The sequence below is a fragment of the Peromyscus leucopus genome, chromosome 12 (genome assembly GCF_004664715.2).
Source record: "Peromyscus leucopus breed LL Stock chromosome 12, UCI_PerLeu_2.1, whole genome shotgun sequence".
Taxonomy (NCBI): Eukaryota; Metazoa; Chordata; class Mammalia; order Rodentia; family Cricetidae; genus Peromyscus; species Peromyscus leucopus.
In genome coordinates this window covers 62,992,908-63,018,533 of record NC_051073.1, presented here as the reverse complement: position 1 = coordinate 63,018,533, position 25,626 = coordinate 62,992,908, and the positions used below count along the sequence as shown (strand labels likewise).

General features: G+C 47.8%; 1 protein-coding gene across 1 annotated transcript in view; it reads right to left on the bottom strand.

Annotated features, from left to right (window-relative positions):
* The window catches only part of Rubcn (rubicon autophagy regulator), a 53,781-nt gene that overhangs the window by 18,995 nt on the left and 9,160 nt on the right, over positions 1–25,626 (bottom strand). Inside the window, 11 exon segments of the mRNA XM_028860062.2 lie at positions 257–358; positions 779–989; positions 2,959–3,074; positions 6,594–6,638; positions 8,289–8,594; positions 8,597–8,824; positions 9,753–9,909; positions 11,648–11,754; positions 12,216–12,372; positions 14,157–14,240; positions 24,029–24,182. Coding sequence (XP_028715895.1) covers positions 257–358; positions 779–989; positions 2,959–3,074; positions 6,594–6,638; positions 8,289–8,594; positions 8,597–8,824; positions 9,753–9,909; positions 11,648–11,754; positions 12,216–12,372; positions 14,157–14,240; positions 24,029–24,182 — 1,667 coding nt within the window.

Here is a 25,626-nt window from a genome sequence, read left to right as displayed (position 1 = left end):
GACCCAAGAGAAAGATAAACACACGGGGACTGAGAATCAGGGTGACTTCAACAGCCCACCCCCCTCTTCCTTTCAAGGCTCATGTCCGCGTGAATTTTAACAGGGCTCTGTTTTTAGCAGGAATAGCCATCCTTAGCATAACTAACCACGTTCCATAGTGGGTCATGAAGATCTACTTTGGGGTCACTCTTCCAATATTCCTAACGAAGGGAAACAAGTGACCAAAGCTCCTCTGTAACAGACCGCCAATTCTTACCTTGGATTTCAAACTCATCAACATCATCAGCAGAGCCGGAGTCCGAGAACTGCGTAGAATCCCGTGAACTGAACTGGGAGCTGCTGGAGGTGACCCGGAAGCCTGTGATATTAAACACCATCATCGTCACGGACAGGGTGGAGGGTTTCTCACCCCCTCTCCATGCCACATAAAGAACCTAGACCTGAGCAGAGGAAAGTGAGCAGAACCATGGCTGGGACTGAAGCTGTGAGTGGAACTGGACTTCTTGCTGGTTCACTCTACTTTGGAGATGTCCATCTGTGACCCCCTGGCCTTAGTTCTCACCTCAGAAACCCATTCTGGAAGAACACTATTTCTGAGTAGGAAACATGGGAAAAACAAGAACAGAACACCCAGAACTACCTGCTGACAGCAGAGGAACCCTTAGCTTAGGCATACCACCTCACACGAAGACCAGAGACGAAAGCCCACATGGCCCTGAGCTTTGTGACGCTGTGAAGAGGCACACACACACAGATAGATGTTCACAGGCTCACTCACTTCCATGCTCAGTCTCCTGGTAGGCAGGGAGCAAGTTTTTGGTGCGGATCTGCTGGCGCCGCAGGCGGATCTTCTGCTTCAGTTCCTGGATCTCCCTGTCGCTGTCTTCCTCCTCTACTTCCTCCTCTTCCAGACACTGGCTCATCATGTTGCATTTCATCAGCTCGATGGCGGCAATCAAGGACTCTGAGATGCTGAAGTGGGCATTCTCCTGGAGGAAGGAAGGCACCGAGGAAGTTGCTTGTGAAGGGACTGGAAGTACGGAACACCTTGCTGCACGCAATGTGGGGAAGCAGAGCTTCTAAGACCCGGAAGCACCAGGGGAAATGTACTGGTCTGCTATGGGGAAAGCAGACAGACAGACGGCCTGTTCTAGAGTCTCTTTGCTCTTGCTGGTCAGCCCAAGATCACCTCAGTACCAACCTTATAGCCCCTACCCAGCCCCATTTCCACTCAATGCAATGAAAGAAATGATGGGTAAAAAAAGTCATCACACTGCAAGCACAGGGCGCACTGGTGGGAAAGGAGCTGCTTGGAGAAAGCTGTGGTTCAGACCCCACAGCAGATGATAAAGAGCATTCGTTCCTTAAGAGGGTAGGCATAAAACATCATTCCTACACTGAAGTGAGTATTTACACACCAAGGAACGCCTTCACAGGCCTGCTGGTGTGTGGCAGCAAACGTTTCCGCCATTACAAGCCACTGAGAAAATGCAGATGACAGCACCACACTGCTGTACCACTAAGACATGCTGCACGTGGACACACTGTGCCACTGAGACCTGTTGCACGTGGACACGCTGTGCTACTGAGACCTGCTGCACGTGGACACGCTGTGCCACTGAGACCTGCTGCATGTGGACACTCTGTGTGTCACTGAGACCTGCTGCATGTGGACACTCTGTGTGTCACTGAGACCTGCTGCATGTGGACACTCTGTGTGTCACTGAGACCTGCTGCACGTGGACACGCTGTACCACTAAGACCTGCTGCACGTGGACATGTTGTGTCACTGAGACCTGGCACACGTGGACACGCTGTGTCACTGAGACCTGCTGCACGTGGACACACTGTGTCACTGAGACCTGCCGCACATGGACACACTGTGTCACTGAGACCTGCCGCACATGGACATGCTGTGCCACTGAGACCTGCTGCACGTGGACACTCTGTGTGTCACTGAGACCTGCTGCACGTGGACACTCTGTGTGTCACTGAGACCTGCCGCACGTGGACACTCTGTGTGTCACTGAGACCTGCTGCACACAGACAGCACTGCTGTGTCACTGAGACCTGCCGCACACAGTGGACACGCTGTGTGTTACTGAGACCTGCCGCATGTGGCCTGACTATCTGAAGCTCTGCCCAGTGTGTAGACTGAAACATCACTAGCTTTGGAGATACTTTTGGATCTCCTAGAGAATTCTGATTATGTGACTACTAAGAATGAAGAAAATTGAACTAAATTGTCTTCTAAAGATAAAACTTGAAGTTTAAAAAATTACTCAGGCCAGGTAGGATGTCCCACACCTGTAATCTCAGCCCTAGAGGGCAGAGACAGGAGAATCTTAAGATTTGAGGAGGCTAGCCTGGGTGCACAGTAAAACCCTGCCTCAAAAACAACAACAAAATGTAGTTTACAGACTGGACCAAGTTAAGTGTCTATTGTTAAGCCCACTGGACACTGCAGCTCTTTTCAGATGTTGCTGATACACAATTCACTTTTTGCTACTAATTAAGCTAATGAAACCAGGCAATCATGTTTGAAACGAGGGAGAGAATATGCCAGGAATTCCTAACAGACTCTTTTCCCAGAGTCACACACCCATACACATAGTAGTACGGTAAATATGTCCCAGGATAAAAGACCAGTGTACAGAGGTTATTTATACATACTTGAGCCCAGGAATCAGTGGAGAACTTGATTCTGAAAGGAGTATTTATGTGAGGTCACAGAGTCAAAGAACAATAATCGCGTGGCTCAAATGCAATGTCTCTGCACAGAGCAACCCTGGACTAATGACAAACACGGGCTTCCTGGAGAGTTCCCTAGACAGAGCTCTCTGGGCTTCACCGCAGTTCACAGGCGCTGCCGTCGGAACCAATGAAAACAACGGCAGCGCCACCATCGGGCCGGGTCCCTCGCTGCGCCGGCTCCTCGTCTGCCCTCTGCTGCCTTACCTTTTCCAGGTCTGCACAGCTGCCGAAGTCTTGCTCGGAGAGGTAACTGATGAGGGACTGTCCTTCCGATGGTCTTCGGAACATGCCTTCTCCCGAGCACAGGTACTGACCACCCTCTGTGGGAGATGGAGGCTGGATATAAATCTCTGACTGAACATGAAAACTGTAACAACCACGCTCCTTCAAGAAGTCTGACGATGTCACTGCTAAAGGTGCTCTCCAGTCTTCCCGGGTAGCAGGGGTCAGAAACTGGACAGAAGACGCCTGTCTGCCTTCTAATGGCATTACTTAGGCTCTTCAGAGTCGCACAGCACCAAACCTCTTGGATGGAGAAAGACAGAATACATGTAGAGATCCTAGAGATCTTTTTACTATCTAAAGTCATAGGCAACCGACTGTCCTTCCTACCCCACTAAACGGGAAAAGGGGAGTAACTCAGTGCTGAGCACTGACAAAGGACAGGGGCGCTCCCTCCCACCTGTGACCGGGTCCCGTGTGGAACTCATCCTCTAGGAACTACACAGAGACCCACTGTCAAGGCTTTCACTCATTCAGGCTACATCTCATACGGTACAACAGTCACCCACGGGAGCACCCAGAGCGTACGCGAGGGGGAACTCTGAGTCAGTGAGGACCACAGGAAGTGGACTCTTAGTGTGGAAGACTGTTGCTGAAGTGGTGAAGGGCAGGCGAGGGCACACAGTGTCCTCCACGGAGTAAGCTGAGCTCCACGGCCCAGAGCCCAGCAGGCACACGGAGAAAGCGGAGCAAGACAGAGTGTCGGCCCTTGCCTGCCTGGTGCTCACTCACCATACTCCAGGCACAGGGATCTGGGGGCGCTTGTTGACTACACAGCTCTGGCCAGAGGAGGGGAAGGGGCCTCTCAAATTCAGTGTGTCATTGCAAGAGTCTAGTGTCAGGGACCACACCAGGAAATAAAAACACACATACGCACGAACAACAGTTACATTCCCAACCCTTAAATTCAGCTTTGAATGCTCTCATTTCCAAAGCCTTCCCGAACAGGCAGGAGGAGGCACACCAAAGGCAAACAGTCCAAGAATACAGAACACATGGCAGAATGGGGTTTAGTTTACTTTTCTAACCAAGTGTTACACAAGTACTAACCAACCACCAATTCTTTGTTTTTTCAAGACAGGGTTTCTCTGTGTAGCACTGACTGTCCTAGAACTCTCTATGTAGACCAGGCTGGCCTTGAACTCATAGAGATCCACCTGCCTCTGCCTCCCAAGTGCTGGGATTAAAGGGGTGTGCCACCATCACCTGCTGTGGGATAATGCTTTTGTACATTAGTTGATAAATAAAATGCTGATTGGCCAGAAGCCAGGCACAAAGTATAGGTGGAATGAGCAGACGCAGAAAATTCTGGGAAGAGGAAGGCCGAGTCAGGAGTCACCAGCCAGACACAGAAGAAGCAAGATGACAAGGCAGAACCAAGAAAAGGTACCAAGCCACGTGGCTAAAGGCAGATAAGAATTACGGGTTAGTTTAAGTGTAAGAGTTAGTCAGTAATAAGTGAGCAAATGGCCAAGCAGTTATAATTAATATGGGCCTCTGTGTGTTTACTTGGGGGATGAGAATGGGAGAGATTTGTCTCGACCACTGGCCAGCCAGGACACAGGAAAACTTCCAACTACAATTACCTGGTTTCAGATGGTAAAATAAAAATAATTACAATGAATTTTTTCCAATACCCTAAGACACTATGTTTTATTTTTATTTATTTTTTAAAGGTAGACAGGATAACTTTTTAAAATTTATTTATTTTTATGTGTATTGGCATTTTGCCTACATGCATGTCTATGTGAGGGTGTCAGATCTTGGAGTTACAGACAGTTGTGAACTGCCATGTGGGTGCTGGGAATTGAACCCTGGTCCTCTGGAAGAGCAGTCAGTGCTCTTAACTGCTGAGCCACCTCTCCAGCCCCGAGACACTATGTTTTAAAACTATTCCAGAAAATTTATACTCACTAATGGAAATGAAACTCAGAAAAGTGCTTAAAAGCAACATCAAGTCAGTTCTGGAGAAGCCAAGGATAATGGCTTCAAAACCAAAGGATTTTTTTTTTTTGTTTTTGTTTTTGTTTTTTTTTTTCGAGAAAGGGTTTCTCTGTGTAGCTTTGCGCCTTTTTGAACTCACTTGTAGTCCAGCTGCTCGAACTCACAGAGATCCGCTTGTCTCTGCTCCAATGCTGGATTAAGCGTGCGCACCACCCCCGCAAACCAAAGGATTTAATTGCCAGAGAAAAGGAGAGACTTCAAGAGCAGGCTGATGCTGAGCATGGTGACACATGCCTGTCGTCCTAGCACTTGGAAGTAAGGGAAGGAGGATCATAATGAGTCTTGAGGCCAGGACCAGTTACATAGTGAATTTAAGTCCAGCCTGGATCACATAGCAAAGTCTTGTCTCAAGAACAAGGGGATGGGGAAGTTGGCAAAGGGGTTATAAGATATGAGAAACTGATATTCAAAAGTAAATAAAAATGTCCAGTGCCACTGTAAGAAAAGCAGTGGATGCCTGAGACATGAGCAATATGCTTTGGAAGAGCAGATGCCTAAACCATATCCAACCATTTCCCCACAATAAATAATGCCAAATGTCAGCTGCTACACACACACACACACACACACACACACACACACACACACACACACAAAGTGATTTTGTGTTCTTGTGGCTCTGGCAGTAGGCTCTGCTCTGTCCACTAAACTAAGGAAAAGCCAGCAATCGCCATGACACCTTGGTAAGAAACCACAGGAGAGATTGTTTCAATGCCTAGCCAGACAGCACATCACATGTAACACATCCTGTGTTCTCAACACCTCACTGATCCTGCTGCTGATTTCTTTCACTCAAAATCTATTTTCTCTCAGTTTTTCTTGTCCTTCAGTGTCTGCAGATCTTCTTCCTCTTTTATTTTCTCTTTTCAGAGCTAACACACTCAGTGACTTCTCCATGACTAGGAGGCTGTGGTCTCTAGGCCTCCCTCACCGCTGTTTTACTGATACACACCACACATTAATAACTCCATCATTAGAGTACTCAGAATGGAACACAAATCTCAATTTGAAAACCACCGGGAGGGGGAATCAAACCACAGAACAGACGTACTAGAACAACGTTCAGTGACCAGTGTGGAGTATGCAGAGGCAGGAGGGAATGAAGGCTGGTGCAGGGGGAAGGGAACAGGGATTCTCGGACAGGCAAAAATCATGCAGGTATATCCAAGACCACATGAAAGGAACACAACACGCTCTGGTGTTAAGTCAAGGAAAACAAAGGCGTCTGGGGTAAGTCTCCAGGCGAGAGACACCCTGCCACTGACCCATCAGGGGCCTCAGATGAACAGCAGGCCTCAGCTTCACCCTTGGGCAAAGCAGAACCGCTTTCTCTAGAGTATGGCTTCCAGAAGCCTGGTAGAGTGAGTAGGGCATGCGGAAGCATGTGCGGGGCACGACCCGCAGTGCCTGTTACGGACGGGTCCCAGCACCACCGCGGGATCCAAGCTAGCCAGACTTGATTTGACACCAGACTGGGAAAGGAGGGTTTTGAACTAGGCGAGGTGGTCACAGAGGCACAGGAGGAGGGAGAGGTGGAGGACTGGCTCCCAAACCTGCAATGGGATCTTCAACTATAATGGTGATATTCCTGGGGCCGCCTGCAGGTAAACACACGGGTGCGGAGGAGAATCCAGACAGAACAAACAAGGTTAGAGAGAGGAGGAGAGCGGACAGAACCAACCAGCCCAGGGACTGTTACCTGGCAGCCGCGGGGACATGAACTCCCAGGAGGGAGCGCCGGGGCGGCAGGAGGGGTGACAAGAAGCTACGAGACCCATGCTCAGCCCTTCTGCACAGGTCTTCTCTGGCTCCCTTTTCCCATGCAGGTTACCATGGTTTCTGGAATCCACACAGATTCAAGAATGGAGCCAGGGAGGCTGGGAAGGTCGCTCTGGAGAGCTCGTGCCCAGCATGAATTAGGCCCTGGGTTCAATCCCTAGATCACTTAAAAAAAAAAAAAAAAACACTGGGATGCAGGGAGCAGGGAAGTTTTGTATACTCAGAGGCCAGTGCCCTTCATCATGTAGAGCAGATACGGGCACTCAGTACATGGGATCTGAGGATCTAATCCCGACACTCTTTACATATGAGAAAGTTTATGGAAGAGGTTTGACCTGGAAATTTTCTCCTAAGGAGTTCAAATAAGTCATGTTGAATTCTTGAAGGAAAACAGAAGGAAGTCTGTTATCCAGGGTTTAGTTGAGGTCTTGAGTTCCCATCTTTCTAGAAATTACAGAGACAAGGGCAGCTCCGCTCCAGTGACCCATGAAAATCTCCTTTATTTTGTCTCATTAATAAGTACATTCTATTTTATTTTTCTATTTTCTATCTGGGGTTTTTCTGACCCATAATAGCATTAAGAGAAAAACATTCGTGGTTTACTTGTTATAAAGGAGATTCTACTTAAGGTGACACCCAAGCAAAGCCTAGGGACCCCAACTGCCCAGGGAGGACGGTGGCCGCATGGCGCAGACGCAGGAAGACTCAGCTTCCCCACATCCAGGTTTGCTGCCTACTGCCAGCTAGCATCTGTGAGGGAGGCTCAGGGTGAACAGCCTTATCTGAGGGCCTCTGTCTGAGTTAATGGCAGCCGCCACCCCATCTATTTGGTCCAGGGTCACACCACCCAGCCTACTCATGATTACCCCTATTATAAGTAGGAACCCCTAATAGTACTTGCTTTAGTATTACATCGTGGCTTAACTTCTTTTTTAAAAAATTTATTTATTATGTGTACAGTGTTCTGCCTGCTCACCAGAAGAAGGCACCAGATCTCATTACAGATGGTTGTGAGTCACCATGTGGGTGCTGGGAATTGAACTCAGGACCTCTGGAAGAACAGCCAGTGTGCTCTTAATATCTGAGCCATCTCTCCAGCCCCCCCTGACCTAACTTCACAACAGAAGGAATTTAACAGGATTATCTGTAAACCTCTTTAGTACTTTGCTTAAGTCTGGGGATTCAGTTAAAACATAAATTGCGATGCTCATGCTATTCTAATGCTGAGAACTATGGAAGAACCAGGGAAGCGTGTAGTATGTAGCATCATATAAAGGAAGACACACGACATACTTGGTCTTCTTCATACTGCATGCTAAATGTCTTTCGTGACGGGGCAGAGTCACCTGTCATCCAGATGTGGCTCTGCTCAGCTATCCGAGAGCCTTAGGAGCAAGCCCTCCCTCCGGCCCTGAATTCAGGGGATGACACAACCCTGCTGCTGACCAGTGGCCGGTGTTCACCATCACCTGTGGCTCCTCTGGAGGCAATGTTGGTGTCCGAATGGGAGCGGATATGGCTCTTCTTTGTCCCGCCGGCGCCGGCGACCGTCTGCCCTTCCGAGAAGCTGGACCTGCGCAGGACACCGCCCGGCTGGCTCTGCCTCCCCGCCTCTTGGTCCCCTAAGGAAGAGGCGGCAGAATCGGGCCTCTGGGAGCTGCCGGAGGAGAACAAGCGGGAGCCGCTGCTCTCGCCGCCGTCGCTGCCGTGGCTCTGGCAGCTGGCCGTCCGGCCGTGCGCGTCCGGGTTGCCGATGGCCAGGTACTCGGGCCCTCGCTGCCGTCACTTGGGGAGTCATTTTGGCTGCTGACCCAGGATGCCTCCATGGGGCTGGTCAGAGTGCTGGAACTCATCTCCTGTGGGGTCAGTGGGGAACCCTGGGCTAGAGCCGAGTCCGGAAGCAGGGGAGCTTGGGCGGTTTGACTCTCGGCCGGTGAGGGGAGGTCTCTGTCTTCTTGAGGTTTCCAGGGAGAGCCAGAAAGTGAAAAGGAGGTGGATCTTCTCTCTGGGATATAAAGACGGGGTAAGGGGAGAGAAGGTGAGCTGGGGATCTACAGCATGCACATAGGTCCCCGGTAAGGGCACTCAGACAAGGTAAGTCAATTCGGGTAAGACAGAGACTTAGAAGCAGCTAAGGTGAGGAAGGCATGGGTACTTGAGCTAGTAATGGCTTCGCTGCTCCTCAGCATGAATCCCTCCACTTCAAAATGAGAGAACTAATGAGAAGAACAACCTCACAGGACTGCTTTAGAGATCAAATGATCCCAACAGAGCCCAGCACGGTGCAGGCACACGAAAGATGTCAGTAACTGCAGACCTCATTTGTGACGTGCAGCAGAAGCTCAAGAGCCGCTAAGGACGTCTCTGTTGTTACTCCAGTAATGCTACAGAATTAGTTTAGGCCAGCCCCGACTAACTCTGTTTTGTCCTGTGAGGCGGGGTCTCACTATGTGGCCCTGGACACCCCTGGACTTGTACCCATCTTCTTGCTTCTGTCTTCTGTACTGGGATTACAGCCTGCTCCACCACATCAAGCAACTGCTGCTATGTATCTTCTTATGATGCCTATTCCAAAGACATTCCTACCAATTTATACCAGCCCAAGCCTCAAGTCCAGTCTGTGGTCACCCTCACAAAGGCTCTCTACTTTCCAGATGTGAAGAGACGTGTAAGGACTGCCCATTCCCACCCTTACACCAGCCTGGGCTACCTAGTGAAACTCCGCCTTAGCAAACAGAACAGAACGAACAAACGAGAGAGAGAGAGAGAGAGAGAGAGAGAGAGAGAGAGAGAGAGAGAGAGAGGGTTAAAAAAAAACAAACAAACTAACAAATTAACAAAAGCAGGTTCTGGCCTGTGAGGGCTCACTAAAGTCCTGTACTCCCCCGGCCTAAAACACACGCAGTGGCCACACATGATCTGCTGCCGCATACCTGCGCTGTGGCCGGGCATGGCTTGGTGGAGGTTCGAGGAGGACCCAAAGCAGGACTGCTGAGCACAGCCGGCTGGAGGGGCACACGTGGAGCCAGGCAGGGCGGTCAGACTCTGGCTCTTCGTAACCAGCAGCGGGCTCTCGTGCTTTCTGGCAAACTGAAACAAAAGAAACCACGTCAGCACGGGGCACGGAGGCCCTCAGAGGACGGACACTCATTGCTGCAGAATGCTGACAGGAGCGAGCAGTCGCCGGCAGGCCTGGACTACCAGAGCCAGGGGCGACAGCATAGCTCCCCTCTACCCTAGCACACAGCAGTGAAACGGAAGTGCGGCGGCTGCACACTACGGCTACTGCGCTGGAATCCTTCTGGGATGTTTTCTCCTCTAAGCAGTGCAACAGAGGACCTAAGAGTGTGCACAGGAGGCCGGGAGGACGGCCCAGGGAGTCAAGTGCACTTGCCCGGCAAGCGTGAGGACTGGAATTCGCAGAACCAACACCAGTGTAAAAGCCGGGTGGGCATGGCTGCCTGCATGGGAAGCAGACAGAGGATCTCAGGAGCAAGCCGATGAGTTATATTAGCTATCAACAAACTCCAGAGTCATCTCGAGACCATGGCTCAGTATAGAAGACAGAGCGCAACAGAGGAAGACACACCCAATACCAATCTCTGGTCTCCACATGCAGACAGACACATGTACATCCACACACAAGGGAACAGGTATACAAACATGTGCACACACCACACGTAACTACACACCAAAAATGATGCATGTGGAATCAGAGGTCAGACAGAGTGGTGGTCTAGATCATATGTGTCACCTACAAGCACCTGACCCAAGCTCTGGAGAGAGGACAAGTGTGTGTGTGGTCGGTGACTTTTCTTTTTTCTTTGTAGACAGGGTCCTGCTGTGTCACCTGGGCTGGCCTGGCACTCATGATGAAGCTGAAACCTCCGTGCCCCCAAATGTGTGTCTATCCTTCTGCCTCTTAGACTCCCGAGTGCTGGGATTACATCGGTGAGTTACTCTGCCTAGTCCTGGCCCCTAGCGACTTCTTCCTTTCTCACTTTCTTCTTCTGAAGGTAGGTCACCGATTCATACATGTGCCTGTGTGTTCATCTGCGCACAAACATGTGGAGGCCAGAGGTCGATCCTGGGCGTCATCTTCTATCACTCACCACCTTCTTTCTGAGACAGGGTTTCTCAGGGAACTTGGGGCTCGCCAGTTCACCTTTTCCTCCCATCCTCCTCTATTCCCCTCCCCTTCCCCTTTTTTATTTTTAAGCTAGGATCTCACAGTCTAAGCTAGCCTAAAACTTAACTATATAGTCCAGGATGGCCTCAAACTCTGACCCTTCTGCCTCAGGCCCCCAAGTGCTGGGATTACAGGTGCCTGCCAACTTGACACAGTTGGAGTCGTCTGGCAGGAGGGAACCTCAACTGAGAAGACGCCTCCCTCGGGCTGGCCTGTAGATTAGTGACTGCATGGGAGGGCCCAGCCCACTGTGGGTGGTGCCATTCCTGGGCAGGTGGTCCTGGGTTCTGTAAGCAAGCCAGCCGTGGGGAGCAGCCAGTAAGCAGCGTTCCTCCATGGCCTCTGCATCACATTCCTGCCCTGAGTTCCGGGCTCAATGGACTGTGACTCAGGATATGGGATAAACTCTTTCCTCCCTACGTTGCTTTAGGCCAGGGTGTTTTGTGACAGTAACAGGGAGCAGATTCCGACAAGAGTCAGGTCCCACCACACCCAGCTCTTTCCGAGCATTTTTACAAATGGAAGTCTTTGAGCTCACAACCGCCTCAGTAGGGAAGTCATTGGTGGCTGCTGAGGAGTGTAGGGCATGGTGAGGTGCAGAGGCCCAGGACAGACACGGTCATGCTTTGCCCCCTTTACCATCGATGCATCGATCTGAGCCAAGAGACGAGGGTTGTTCTGTTCCACCGCTTCCAGGCACTGGAGCATGGCTGTGACATGGGCGTCACTTAGCAGGAAAGCAGTGTCTAGGAAGAAAAAAACGTACCGCAGTGATGAAGAGGGAAGCTCGGAGAAAGACAGACTAAAACGGAACTGAGGGAAGGCATGTCACTGTGGAGAGAAAGGATGTGGGGACAGGTACAGTACAGGAGAACCTCGGTTGTAGGCAGTCTAACCTAAGAAGTTCCAAAATCAGAAAGGCCCAGAAGGACCCCGGCTCGGTGTGACCCTGGCCAAGTCTCCTAGCCTCTCGATTAGAAGACAGTGGCCCTCCTGCCCAGCTCCCGCAGCAGCTGTAAGGAGGGCGGTGGGACGTGAGAACACAGGACGGCTGACGGCGTGTCTTCTGAAGGTTTGCGTGCCTCGGTACAGGGACAACGTGGCGTGGTTGGCTATGGAGACCTGGTAGAGAGCAACCCACACAGGAACCGAGGGGGTCCACAGGGAGTATGCGCGTGCGCGGGGCCGGCGGGCGGCTTCCACTCACCCGTGTAGAATTTTCTGACGTACTGCCTGTCCCCGAGCAGGGGCCGGAGCTGGCCCGAGAGGCAGTGGAACTGCAGACTGTGCTGCAGCCACAGCTCGGCGACCGCGCGGTCGCTCGCGGCTGTGTCGCTCTCGCCGTTCTCACGCGCGTCGATGAACTGGGGAGGCAGAGAGAGAGAGGGGCCGGAGTCAGAACACGCATCCTGGCAGGTACAGCGCAGCGGCACAAGGCCCAGTGACCGGAAACGACACTCCAGACGTGAGGGGGGCTACCGTAGGTGTCGCCTCCAGCTAGCTTCTGGAAGATCCAGGAGGAGGAGGACAGTGAAGGGACGATGGCTTCTCCACCAGACCTCAGGAGAAGGTCAAGCCTGCTAAGCTCGGCTCTTTACGTTCCATCTCCAAAGAGGTGTCTCTAGGAGGGTCGGGGGAAGGATTCGAAGGCGCCTGACCTCTGGGCTCCTCTCACAGAGTCCTCTATTTCAGAGCCTCCAGAGAGAAATGTGGTAAAAGTCTTGGCTTGTGGAGACCACCAAAGATTCACTTAAACATTTTTTTGAGAAATTTTTTCAATGTTCATGAGTGTTTGCCTGGATACGGTTTGTGCACCACATGGATGCAGTACCTGCAGAGGCCAGAAGAAGGCATCACAGCCTGAGGACTGGAGTTACAGATGGTTGTGAGTCACCACCATGTGGGTGCCGGGAATTGAACCTGGATCCTCTAGAAGAGCACCAAGTGCTCTTAACCACTTAGCTCTCCAGCCTAAAGAGTCTCTCAAGAGAAGCCACCTATACACTCCTTTTGGTTGTGGCCAGAACAGTCTCTCTTTGGAACCTTCAGCGTTTCCAAGAACAAGGTCTGGCAGTCAGGGCCGGTACCACAAAATGCATCAAGAGCAATGTCAGCAAGCTCCTCAGGGGAAATGGCTACACACCACACCCGAAGTGTGGCAGCACACACCTGTTAACCCAGCGCACAGGAAGCTAAGGAAGGGTGACCACATGGTCAAGGGCAGCCTGGGCTACCTAGTGAAACTCCACCTCAGTAAACAGAAGGGAAGACGAGAAGGTGAAGAGAACAGCAGGTTCTGACCTTTTCTCATACACAGAAAGGCAGGATGAAGCCCTGTGGCTCTGGTCTCTGAATGTTTTGGGGGGAACCTCATCTCAGCAATAAATCAACAGCTGGGACGCCCAGGAAACAACAGTCCAAAGAGAAATAAAGGGGGATGATGGATGGATATCTTAGAGTCATTTCATTAATCGAATTTAGATGCATTTAATTTTCTTACAATAAAAATTAAGTGCATACATAAAATTGTCAGTGATTAGTCTAGAACCAGCTGTATATCTTTGGTCAAGTCACTGGACTTCATCGAGCTCTTCCCCTGACTGGAAACCTGGAGCACTATGTGGAGCTGGAGACACAAGAATCCAAAGCAGCCAAAGCTTTTAGGCAGCGTTCAGTCCACTGGACTCTGGCCACCTCTTCAACGGCTGCTGTGACAGCCGCACTTCCCTTACCTCGTTTTTTAACTGACACAGGCTGTCCTGGAACTCACTCTATAGACCAGGCTGGCCTCAAACTCACAGAGATTCACCTGCCTCTGCCTCCGAGTGCTGGGATTAAAGGCGTGCACCACCACCGCCTGGCTCCCCTTACTTCTTTAGGGAAATTCTTGCTATTTGTCCTAGTTTTTCCTTTTTTTTTTTTTTTTTTTTAAAGCGTTCCATTAGACCATTTCCACCCGTTTCCCAGGAGATGAAAAAGCAACCTGGAATAATGGACTTGTACGGTTGGTTGGTTAACCTTCCCTCTGAGTCAGTGCTACAGAGATCATCTCTTTGCTACAGTTAAAAGAAACTGGACAGACCCCATCCCAGGGGAAAAAGACCCTTACAGCCACCCCCCAGCAAGGCAGCTCTGCCTCCACTCTTACCTTCTCCACATGAAGGGCTGAGTGCGGACTGAGCCACCGAATGTCTTTCACAAACTGCCAGTAATCCGCCTGGCGGCAACACACCTGCTAGACAAACACCTACGTGAGGAGCAGTCACTACCCACCCAGACAAAATCCCACAACACACCTGCCACACACACACACACACCAACGTGAGGAGCAGGTCACTACCCACCCGGACAAAATCCCATTTGACCGTTGACAGCAAAAGAGAGAAATGAAAGCCAGACATAGCAGCACACCTCTGTAATACTAGTGCTTGAGGGCAGGTGGGGCAGAGGATCTTGAGTTCAAGGCCAGCCCGAGCTATATAACGAGATCCTATCTGGAAAACAAGAAAACAAAACAGAGGCAGAGGAGTAGGAAAGAAGAGGGGAGGGGAAGAGGGAGAGGGAGAGAAAACGAGAATAACTTTCCTTTGCTTCCTTCCACAAAGGCTGCCAGTAGCAAGCCAAGGAATATACACACATGTATTCTGTTTGTTTGTTTTTGTTTTTTCGAGACAGGGTTTCTCTCTGTAGTTTTGGTGCCTGTCCTGGAGCTCACTCTGTAGACCAGGCTGGCCTCGAACTCACAGAGATCTGCCTGCCTCTGCCTCCCGAGTGCTGGGATTAAAGGCGTGCGCCACCACCGCCCGGCACACATTTATTCTTTTAAAATTATTTAAATTGTCCTTGTGTCTATGGGTGCTCGTGTGTACGCATGTTCACGGAAGCCAGAGACTGGCATTGGGTGAAGTTTCTCAGGAGTACCTTCCACCTTAGCTTTGAGACGGTCTCTCACTGGAACCCTCTCGGTAGGCTAGACTGGCTGGCCAGGGAATCCCAAGGAGCCGCCTGTCTCTCTGCCTCACCAGCACTGGATTACCGTAGGCAGCACCACACTGGCTTTTTAACACAGGTTCTGGGGATCAAACTTAGGTCCTCACACTTGCGTGGGAGCACTCCACTGACTGAGCCCTCAACTGTTCTGAACAGGTATTACACACACATGCTAGAGAAGGCACACAGGGAAAACCAGCTGTCTTCTACTCCCTTTCTCTTTACCTTTCCGTTTCCTACAAGGCCGTTCCGAAAACTAGTGCAGCGGTAGGAACCGCTGTCAACAATGCTGTGTCAGTTCCCTGGAAAGCCTGCAACATTAGCTAAATTTCTTACCAGTGAGTCTACCAAAACTCAACTATGAGGACATAGAAAACCTGAACAGAGCAATGAATTAAATCACTGATAAAATGTGTCCCAGTACAACAGAGCTCAGGACCAGAAGGCTCCGCTGATAAATCATCAAAGCTCTAAAAAACCGTGATGTCAAAGCCAAAGATGCAGCCAAAAAAAAAGAAAAAAAAAAACCCAAAAACAACTAAAAAAAAACAACTGTTGGTCAAAATTCTCAATGAACATGAATGATGCAAAGCTGCTCAGCATAATACTAACAAAGGAGCATCTCAAAAAGATTATACGCCAGCCAACAAGGACCAGCGGGTAAAGGTACCAAGCCTGCCTGCCAACCCGAGTTTGAGCCCCAGAACCAATATGGCAGACAGAGAGAACTAACTCTCTGAGTGCATGTCTCCTCTAAATATATAAATAAATGTAAAAAACTTTTAAAACATTATGTGATCTACAGTGCAGCCCTTACACCTAAGGCTCGGGGAACATGAAGGAAGGACAGGAGGAGGAGCAGACATGTTGTAAGAGCCAGAGGACTAGGATGTCTGCTTTGACACGGCGACTTTTACATGGGACAGGGAAGCTGCGTGCGTTCCTAACAACATGGTTGCCTAAACAAGACCTGCACAAGGCCATCGGCTGAAATCCAAAGTGGAGGGGAAGATTTCACAGGGCCTCACCCCTGGACGAAGAGCTATAGACAATCAACAGCTGCCGAAGGAAGGCATAACATTCCTCTCTAGAGGTTTCTATACAGGGCATTAGCATATTAGAACCACTATTTTACAGTGTCCTTTTCAATTAACATATAACTGATCCCAAATCATGACTTTAAAATATTACATTCATTTACAGGGTGTGTGTGTGTGTGCATGCGTGCGTGCGTGCGTGGCTCAAATTCATGCCACAGTGTACATGTAGAGGTCAGAGGATAACTGGGGCGTTTGCCCTCTGCTTCTACCATGTTGGTCCCTTGGGTTGTCAGGCTTGGCAGCAAGCACTTTTATTCACTAAGACATCTTGCTGGCCCTTGAATTGTTGTTTTAAATCATATATGCATGTTCAATGTGTATGCACACACTCACACACACATTTACACACACACACACATGCACACACTCACACACACTATAAAAACCAGGAGCTGAGTGCAGTGTCCCATTCCTATAAAGGTAGCACAAAGGGGACAGAGACAGGAGGATCTCAAGTTGGAGGTTAACCTGGGCTACACAGCAAGACCTGTCTCAAAGACACAAAACCAAAACAAAACTGAGGATGAATAACAAGAAGTTATTTGTACTTACTTTCCTAAGTATACATTCTCTGGATGGAAGCTAGTAAAAAGTAGTAACTTATGTGATCAGAAGGCAATCAAAGACTTTCCACCATATGGGTTTTTTTTGTTTGTTTGTTTGTTTGTTTTTCCGAGATAGGGTTTCTCTGTGTAGCCTTCCCTGGATCCCGCTCTGTAGACCAGGCTGGCCTCGAACTCACAGAGATCCACCTGGCTCTGCCTCCCAAGTGCTGGATTAAAGGCGGCCGCGCTGCGGCCGCCGCCACCGCCACCGCCGCCGCCGCCGCCGCCACCACCACCTGGCCCACCATATGGTTTGATACTCAAAATGTTTTAGCCATGTAACCATGTAAAGTGTATTATCTACTCAAAAATTAAACATTTTAAAGTAACTTATCTACTGATACATATGGTACAATCTTAACTACTTTAAAAGGCATTTTATGCCTTTTATATAATAAATATAAGAATAAATAAACATATTTATATATAATATATAAATATATAATTTAAATATAAAGAAAAATAAAAAAAAAACATCCAACAGGATGTTAAACAGTAGATGTTATTACTACAGTAGATATTATTACTTGGTATTAAGATTGTGGGTGGTATTTATTTTTCTGAGTCTTTTTAACATATGTCAAAGTTTCAACAAATAAGAGTATATTACGCATATTTTTTAAAGCCCATAGATTTTTTATTATTATTATTACTTTAAAAATCATGGCCAGGCAGTGGTGGCCCATGCCCTTAATCATAGCACTCAGGAGGTAGAGAGGCAGGTGGATCTCTGAGTTCAAGGCCAGCCTGGTCTACAGATCAAATTCCAGGACAGCCAAGGCTACACAGAGAAACTGTCTCAAAAAAACAACAAACAAACAAACAAAATCGGGCTACCTTGGGGCTGGAGAGATGGCTCTGAGGTTAAGAGCACAGGCTGCTCTTATAGAGGACCTGGGTTTGGTTTCCAGAACCCACAAGGCGGCTCACAATTGCCTGAAACTCCAGTTCCAGGGTATCCAAGGTCCTCTTCTGGCTTCCATGGGTACCAGGCATACACACGGTATACATGTATACAACATATTCATACATGTTAAAAATAAATCATTAAAAATTTTTATTGTGTCTATATTGCTAAGCACAGTTTCTTCTTGGAGGTAGTGAAGGGATCCTTTTACTCCTACTCAGCTGAGCCATTTCGGGAGCTGTCTCTAGTTTTCTAGGCAGAGAGATGGCATTGTTACACCTTGCCTTACAAAAGGAGTGAGAGGTGTCCCAGACACAGACTGACAAAAATGAGATCCCTCTAAGAAATGGTCATGACGTCACCGCTTCCCAGGGGCCCCGAGTGATTAAGACAAAACACAACTCAGGTCCGTGCCACATCCTTAGGAAAACAAAGGGGGGACATGACCAACGTGAATCATCGAGTCCCTTCCCCTTTCCAAGGACACAGCACCCAGAATAGCTTGCTGATGACACAGCAGCCTGAAACCTTTGAAAGAACGAAGCTTTTTGAAAGGAAACAACAGGGAGAAAACAATTCTGACACCGACTTGAATTCTCAGACCGTAACAAGTCACAGAGCAGCAATAAAACTGACATGGAGCTTGTTTCTGGTTTTTCCTAGCAGAGCCTGTATGTGCTATGTGCCTCTACATGCTGTGTGTGTGTGTGTCTGTGTGTCAAGTGGTTGTCCCTGCTTCCATTTCCCGGCACTAGCTGGTTTTGTAAGTGGTCACACGCATTCTTGAACGTTTTTTCATTCTGATGAATGGGTGCCTTCACAGACATTACTGATTCCTAAGAACTCTGACAAGATATGTTATAGTATTTTGCATTTGTGAGCTTGTTTTATGTGAGAATCTCATCAACATTTCTCCTTTTGTAGTACATACAGATGGTGAAACTATCGTGGAATCTGGTTAGGTTACTATGTGACGATGTAAAATCAGCAACAGGCCAAGAAAAGACCTTTTGTTATCAAGACACGACACTTGAACCACTGAATGGTGGCACTGCTCATCGGGCAGCTATTTTGGTCACCAGCCTGGGAAACTGGCACTTTGTTTTTAACAAAACGTTTTGGCACAAATCCCAAATTTCTGAGCAGAACACTGGGTAGTTCAACACTACAAATTAGCATAGAGAACGCCAAGATGAAAGGCAATCTCCTGGGAGAAAATACATACACTTAGCTTCGGCCATGCCTGTTGGGCAGGAGGGAGAGCCAAGTGATAATATAGAGGAGAAGGCTTGTCTAGAACTGGGTACCAAGGTCTGAGCTGAATGTCACAGACGCATGGGTGAGATTGAGACCTCTTCAAGAAAACAGAGTAAGGAGACACGAACACACAGTGACTCCATTTTTAAAAAATCCATTTTAAAGATCTGTAAGGGGCAAAGGAGGTAAGGTACCTGCCAAGCCTAATGCCCTGAGTTTAATCCCTAGGACACACGTGATGGAAGGAGAGAACGGACTCCTGCAAGCTGGCTTCTGATCTTCACATGCATGTACCCCCCAAATAAATAAATGATGTTTCATTTTAAAATGTTTAATCCAAGAAGTTGTTCCAGGGGTAGAAACTGAAGACCAATCACATATAGGACGATGCTTCCATGACATCAAGAAATGATGGTGGCCAACAGTACTGAAGTTAGGTAGTCAAAGGAGAACTGGTCCTTGAATTAGATAACATGGATATCATTTCCTTAAACAGCACTGCAAGGCCACCAGTGGTCAAGAATGTATTAAGATTTCAGTGATTAAGTGGTTTTCAAATTTTCAATGTTCTTAATTATATACAGGACAACATGTGATAGAAAACCAATCTATTAATTAATTTTCATGTTTTATTATTAGCTTTGTGTGTTTATGTACACCTGTAGCTAGACTTTTCCTGCCTTGCCCACAGTCAGGACAAATCTCTGTCACCTGCCAGTCCCACAGCAGCTCAGACCCAACCAAGTAAACACAGAGACTTATATTGCTTACAAACTGTATGGCTGTGGCAGGCTTCTTGCTAACTGTTCTTATAGCATAAATTAATCCATTTCCATCAGTCTATACCTTGTCATGTGGCTCGTGGCTTACCGGCGTCTTCACAGGCTGCTTGTCATGGCAGCGGCTGGTAGTGACTCCTTCTGCCTTCCTGTTCCCTCCATTCTCCTCTCTGTTAGTCCCGCCTATACTTCCTGCCTGGCCACTGGCTAATCAGTGTTTTATTTATTGACCAATCAGAGCAATTTAACATACAGACCATCCCACAGCACACACCTGCTGTGGTATCTGTGGAGGGCAGAGGACCACATGTGGCAGTTAGTCCTCTCCTTCCGTCCAGTGTCTCAGGAGTTGAACTCAGGTTGTAAGGTGTGGTGGCATATGCCTTTACCTGCCGACCATCTCACTGGTTATATACCACAAGCTGTGCTGGACACATTTATATGTCACTTCATTTATTCTACAGATTAGCTTCAAAAGGTAAACGCCATTCCCCTTATTTCTACAGATGAGAAAGAAGTTAAGCCATGTTCTGAGACAGCTGAGGCTGACAGACAACTGTGTCTTCTGGTGCTTTACATTATAATTCTCACAGCAGAGGGGTAGGCAACAGTGTTATCTCATTTCAAAAGTGAGAAACAGAAGCTTATACAAGGGGCTCTCTAACTCACCTAATATTAGCCATGTTGAAGCGTGAATAGAATGTGGGCAGTATGAGTCAATGTTCATAATTTAAATCACTATGTCATCTTGTTTCCCCAGAACCTGCACACTGAGCCTAGACTTTGATCTAGTTTTTCTGTGATTCGAATTGCCAGTCTATCATATTATTTTGCCTCCAAATTCCTAGACAGGTATTTGTTTAAAGCTCTTTAAAGCCTAAGTTTGGGTGGGGGTCTTCAAAGTCCTTTAAGAAATACAGCTTCACCTTCAGAATTATTAATCAACTTCTCTAGACTATTTGAACCAAAGCCGCTGTTCAGAGGTAACAGACCCCTATTTTTAGAATGGAGGGCAACATACTAAGTCCTTTGATGCACTTTATTAAAATTAGTTGATCAGATATTTTCCAGTGTGATTGCTAGCAGAAAATAAATTCAGACAAAAAAGAAAAGAGAAACTCAACTCTGGTCAAAAGGACCTCCTTGTTGTGGAAGACTGAACTGGGCAAAGATTTGTTTACGTTGCAGAATATTTGTTTAATCATGTCAAGATGTGTCACCTTGCCTGCCTAAGGCACCTCATTGGTCTAATAAAAAACTGAACGGCCAATAGCTAGGCAGGAGAGGGATAGGCAGGGCTGGCGGACAGAGAGAATAAGTAGGAAGAGGAATCTAGGCTCGGGAGAGAGAGAAGGAGGGAGAAAGAGAGGAAGAAGCCAGGAGCCAGCCAGCCAGACAAGGAGGAAACAGGAAGTAGGACATACAGAATGAAAGAAAAGAAAAAATCCCCAAGGCAAAACACAGGTTAAGTTATGAGAGCCAGTGGCACAAGCCTAAGCTAAGGCCGAGCATTCATAACTAATAATAAGTCTCCGCGTCATGATTTAGAAGCTGGCAGAGGTCCGAAAAAGCCTGCTACGCTTCCTGGGAAGAATATTAATCCCTGGCATGGGCAAATGAGTATTTAAGGACACACAATTATGTGTGGACTAGTGACGTCTGAATTTGTATATGTGCAGGAGCACATATGTGTGCAGGCATACATGCATGAGGTCAGAAAACAGCCTTGTCTGTCACTCCTCAAGTGCTGTCCACCTTAGTTTTTTGAGACACGGTTTCTCACTGGCCTTGAACTGGTCCAACAGGTTAGGTTGGCTGGCCAGAGACTGGGATTCCCATCATTCCGTAAGTATTTTGTCCAGCTCTGCTTTGGACGTAGGAACTTAAGATAACCTAAAGGCTATCCCTGAAGACACATCTGTGGATTCTCTGGGTCTAAGGTTCGAGAGAAGTCTGGGTAGGAGAGTGGAGCTCAGGGTTTCTCCTGGGCAGAGAGCTGAGACACAGTCCTAACCAGGACATCTCCATCAGCACCTCCTCTCACTGCCCCATGCTGAGAAACACCGAGGAAGAGGAGGTAGGAGGACGAAGAACCAGAGGATGGAGAGGGCTCGGTGAGGCACTGTCGTCTGGACAGGACGGATGCACTCAGGAGCTCGCTGCAGCTGCAGTGGCCTGCACAGGGTTGGGCCAACAAGAGCAGTCAACATCCCAGCAGGCGGCACCAACTGGACCCAGTGGGTCAGAGAAACAAACTATCAAAGATGGAGGAGTATCCAGGTAGAGGGAGATGAGGTTGGCAAGCAGTTGGTGGATATGATCACGATACACTGTATATACAGAAAAACTATCAAAGAATAAGTAAAATGTATGCTAAAAACTACAACAAAAATTTTAAATGACAAAAATAACCAAGAAAATAAAAAGGTGAGAGGTGCTGCCATCTCCTAGCCTGTGTGTGCACTGCACATACATGCAGGCAACATGCCTGTACACATAAAAATAATTACATCTTAAAAAAAAAAAACCTATCATTCAGAAACATCAAACAGTTGTCTACAAAGTAATGCTCAAAATACATTCTGAAACTCTTCGATTATTTCTCAGATGTGTCCTGGGATGCTTCCAAAGAGGAAATCCAAACAACTCAGTCATCTCCCCTGATACTCATGCCGTCTTCCTGTTTTCACTAGCCCTTCCATAGCTGCGAAAGCTTTCTAGTTATCTCAAGGATGGGTTCCTGCTGGCCCTGCCAGGATAGTATACGATTCTTTTACCCTGTTGCTAACTTAAAGTAACCACAGAAGTCTAAATTTAAGGAAATCCAGAGTCAGAGGAAGAAAGGATGGTTTTGGCTCAAACAAGAAACATTAACTCTAATTACAGCAAACTCATCAAGCCTAAGTGACTACCTCCACAGCACACAATGGTCTCTGGGCCAGACCTTCCACGTACAGAATAATTGACCACATGGAGTTTCAGCTTCTTACTCAGTAGAAACATTTCCTGGATGAAAGAGACTGAATGTGTTTTGCATTGACTTAGTCTTCCTTTATTCCACACAGGGGAGGCGGGGCTTGGAGAGAAAGTATGGTTTTTCTATTTACTGGTTAACTGGGGGAGGGAGTGACTTCAGTGCTGGGGCTTGAACCCGGGGCCCTGCATAGGCAGCAATTGTGCTAAAATGAGACTAAAATTAAAGGAGAGGAAAATCTTCCTGATTGTGGTTGATGATAAAAAATGGTCTTCTAGGGGCTGGAGAGATGGCTCAGTGGTTAAGAGCATTGGTTGCTTTTCCAGAGGACCTGGGTTTAATCCCAGCATCCACATGTCGGCTTGCAAGCATCTGTAACTCCAGTCCAGGTGATTCAAAGCTCTCCTCTGGTCTCTGAGGGCACCAAGCATGCCTGCAGCATACAGACATGCATTTAGGCAAAACACCCATAAATATAAAAGTAAATAAAATCTAAAAAAATTGTTACTTTAAAAAAAAAAAGTTGGGCGGTGGTGATGGCACATGCCTTTAATTCCAGCACTTAAGAGGCAGAGGCAGGTGGATCTCTGTGAGTTCAAGACCAGCCTGGTCTACAAAGTGAGTTCCAGGACAGCCAGAACTGGCTACACAGAGAAACCCTGTCTTGAAAACAAAACAAAGAAAAACAAAAGTCTTCTAAGACGCCCATATTCAAGGCTCTAGAATGCAGAGGAGGGCTTGTGACTTTAAGGCCAAAGGGGCTTTTCAGATGTTACTAATTTAGTAATCTTGAGGCGTCTCCGCAAGGGTCATCCAGGCGGGACCCATGTTATTACAAGGGTTCTTTGGGAGAGGTAAACAGAGCTCACAGAAAGGTGATATAAAAGCGGACATAAATTTCAAGACATGACGCTGCTGGTTTTTAAAAAGTGGGGGCCACCAGCTGAAGAACTGGAGGGGCACAGCCAGACGCTGAAAAAGACGAGGAGGGACGAAACTTCTAGCACTTCCTGGAGGAAGCAGCACAGCGGCCACCCTGGTCTGAGCCTAATGAAACTTATTGAGAATTCTGACCTCAAGGGCTGAAAGATAACGAAACGAATCCGTAACTAGTCAGTGAACTCATCTTTGTTACAGAATCTACAGGAAGCACACCGACCTGACCTCTTGCGGACATGCAGCTTACTCATTCCTCGGACATCTATGCCATGCCAGGCACTAAGTGAGAAGATCTGGACGTAAGAGAGAGAGGGAAGACAGACAGACGCATGCACACACGTGGCCCCGGTTCTGTACTCAAGAACTCACACAAACCGCTGGACTTCCTCTTTTCTCAGCCAAGCAACTTCACGCAACTGTTTTCCAAGCGCTCCAGCCAATGAGATGGGGGAAAGTGAATTCTACATACCTGGTCATGGATGAGCCCGTGATACAAAATGCTCTGCATGTCCCTGCAAAGTCGCTCCAGACCACCATACTTGGACCAGACATTGGGACAGTTGGCTGACACCAGACCCTCCACAGTAGTCTTCAAATTACCCAGCAACTGCCAATGCTCCCTCCTGAAATCATAGCGATGGTTAGTTAAGTTCGCTGTACCTGATCCAGACCATCCATGCCAAAAAAAAGAAAAGAAAAGTCTCTTGCCCTACATCCTCACTTTCTCTCCTCTATTAATGTTTCACTTCAACATAAGGCTCCACTCTGAGAATATTGGAATTATAAAGACTCAAACCCTCACACTTACATGGCATATTATGGCTATTTGTGATTTTAGGAGTGCAACCCATTAAGATCCATTTCTGAGCTGGGTGATGGTGGCATGCGCCTTTAAATCCTAATACTCGGGAGGCAGAGGCAGGTGGATCTCTGAGTTCCAGGTTAGCCTGGTCTACAGAACTAGTTCCAGGACAGCCAGGACTACCCAAAAAAACCCTGTCTCAAAAAACAACAAAACAAGACAAAAGAATCACTTCTGAATAATAATAATAGGCAAAAGATGAGACATCCACCCACAATCAGAAATCTTTTTCAAAACTTTATTTTCATGTGTATGGATGTTTTGCCTACATGTATGTCTGTGACCAAGTCATGGCTGGTAATGGTGAAGGCCAAGAGGGCACTGGATCCCCTGAGACTGGAGCTACAGATGGCTGTGAGCCGCCATGTAGGTGCTGGGAACCAAACCGGGGTCCACTAAGGGAGTAGAAAGTCCCCCTTACCTCTGAGTCATCTCCCCGCCCCAGTCAGAAGTCTTTATGATATCAGCCAGGCCAGCCCTGCTGCTGCTTCACTCATTCCCGAGTACTAAGTAGAGCAGTGAAGGCCAGAGGCCACTTCAAACATACACACAAGTATTACAGGGAAGAACACAAACTCACTCTGTGGCTGAGGAGAACCCAACTTGTGAGCCTCCTGCCACCGCCTCCCAAGTGCCGACATTACAGGTGTGTGCTACCTGCTCTGATTTTATGCAGAGCTAGGGCTCGAACCCAGAGCTTTCTTACGCTAGACAGAAACTCCACCTCTTCTCTCCACAGCTTTTAAGCAATAAAAACTCAAAACCAAGTGCAACTGAATGCAGGCCCCTGGATGTACTGATCAAAGTAGACAAGGAAAACCTAAGGAGATGATGTGTCACACTTGACCTTCTGGGCCCCCAATTATTACACAGCACACATTATCCTCCTTTCCATTATTAAACGATCTTCTTTCCTCTTTTCATGGCGATTATAGGAAACAGTGAAGATTTCTTCAGGAAACTTTATCATAACTATTTTATATCATGTATATGCTAGCAAAGAATGGATCCTGAATTATAATCCTTTCTATCACTAAAAAACAAACAAACAAACAAACTAATCTTCTGTGCATTTTTTGAGCAGTTTTAGAAAAGAGGATGAGTAAAGGCAGACAAGTAAAATCCATAGATAAAATGAGTGATTGATAGGGAGAGGGTAGGAGAATCATCCATAGATAAAATGAGTGATTGATAGGGAGAGAGTA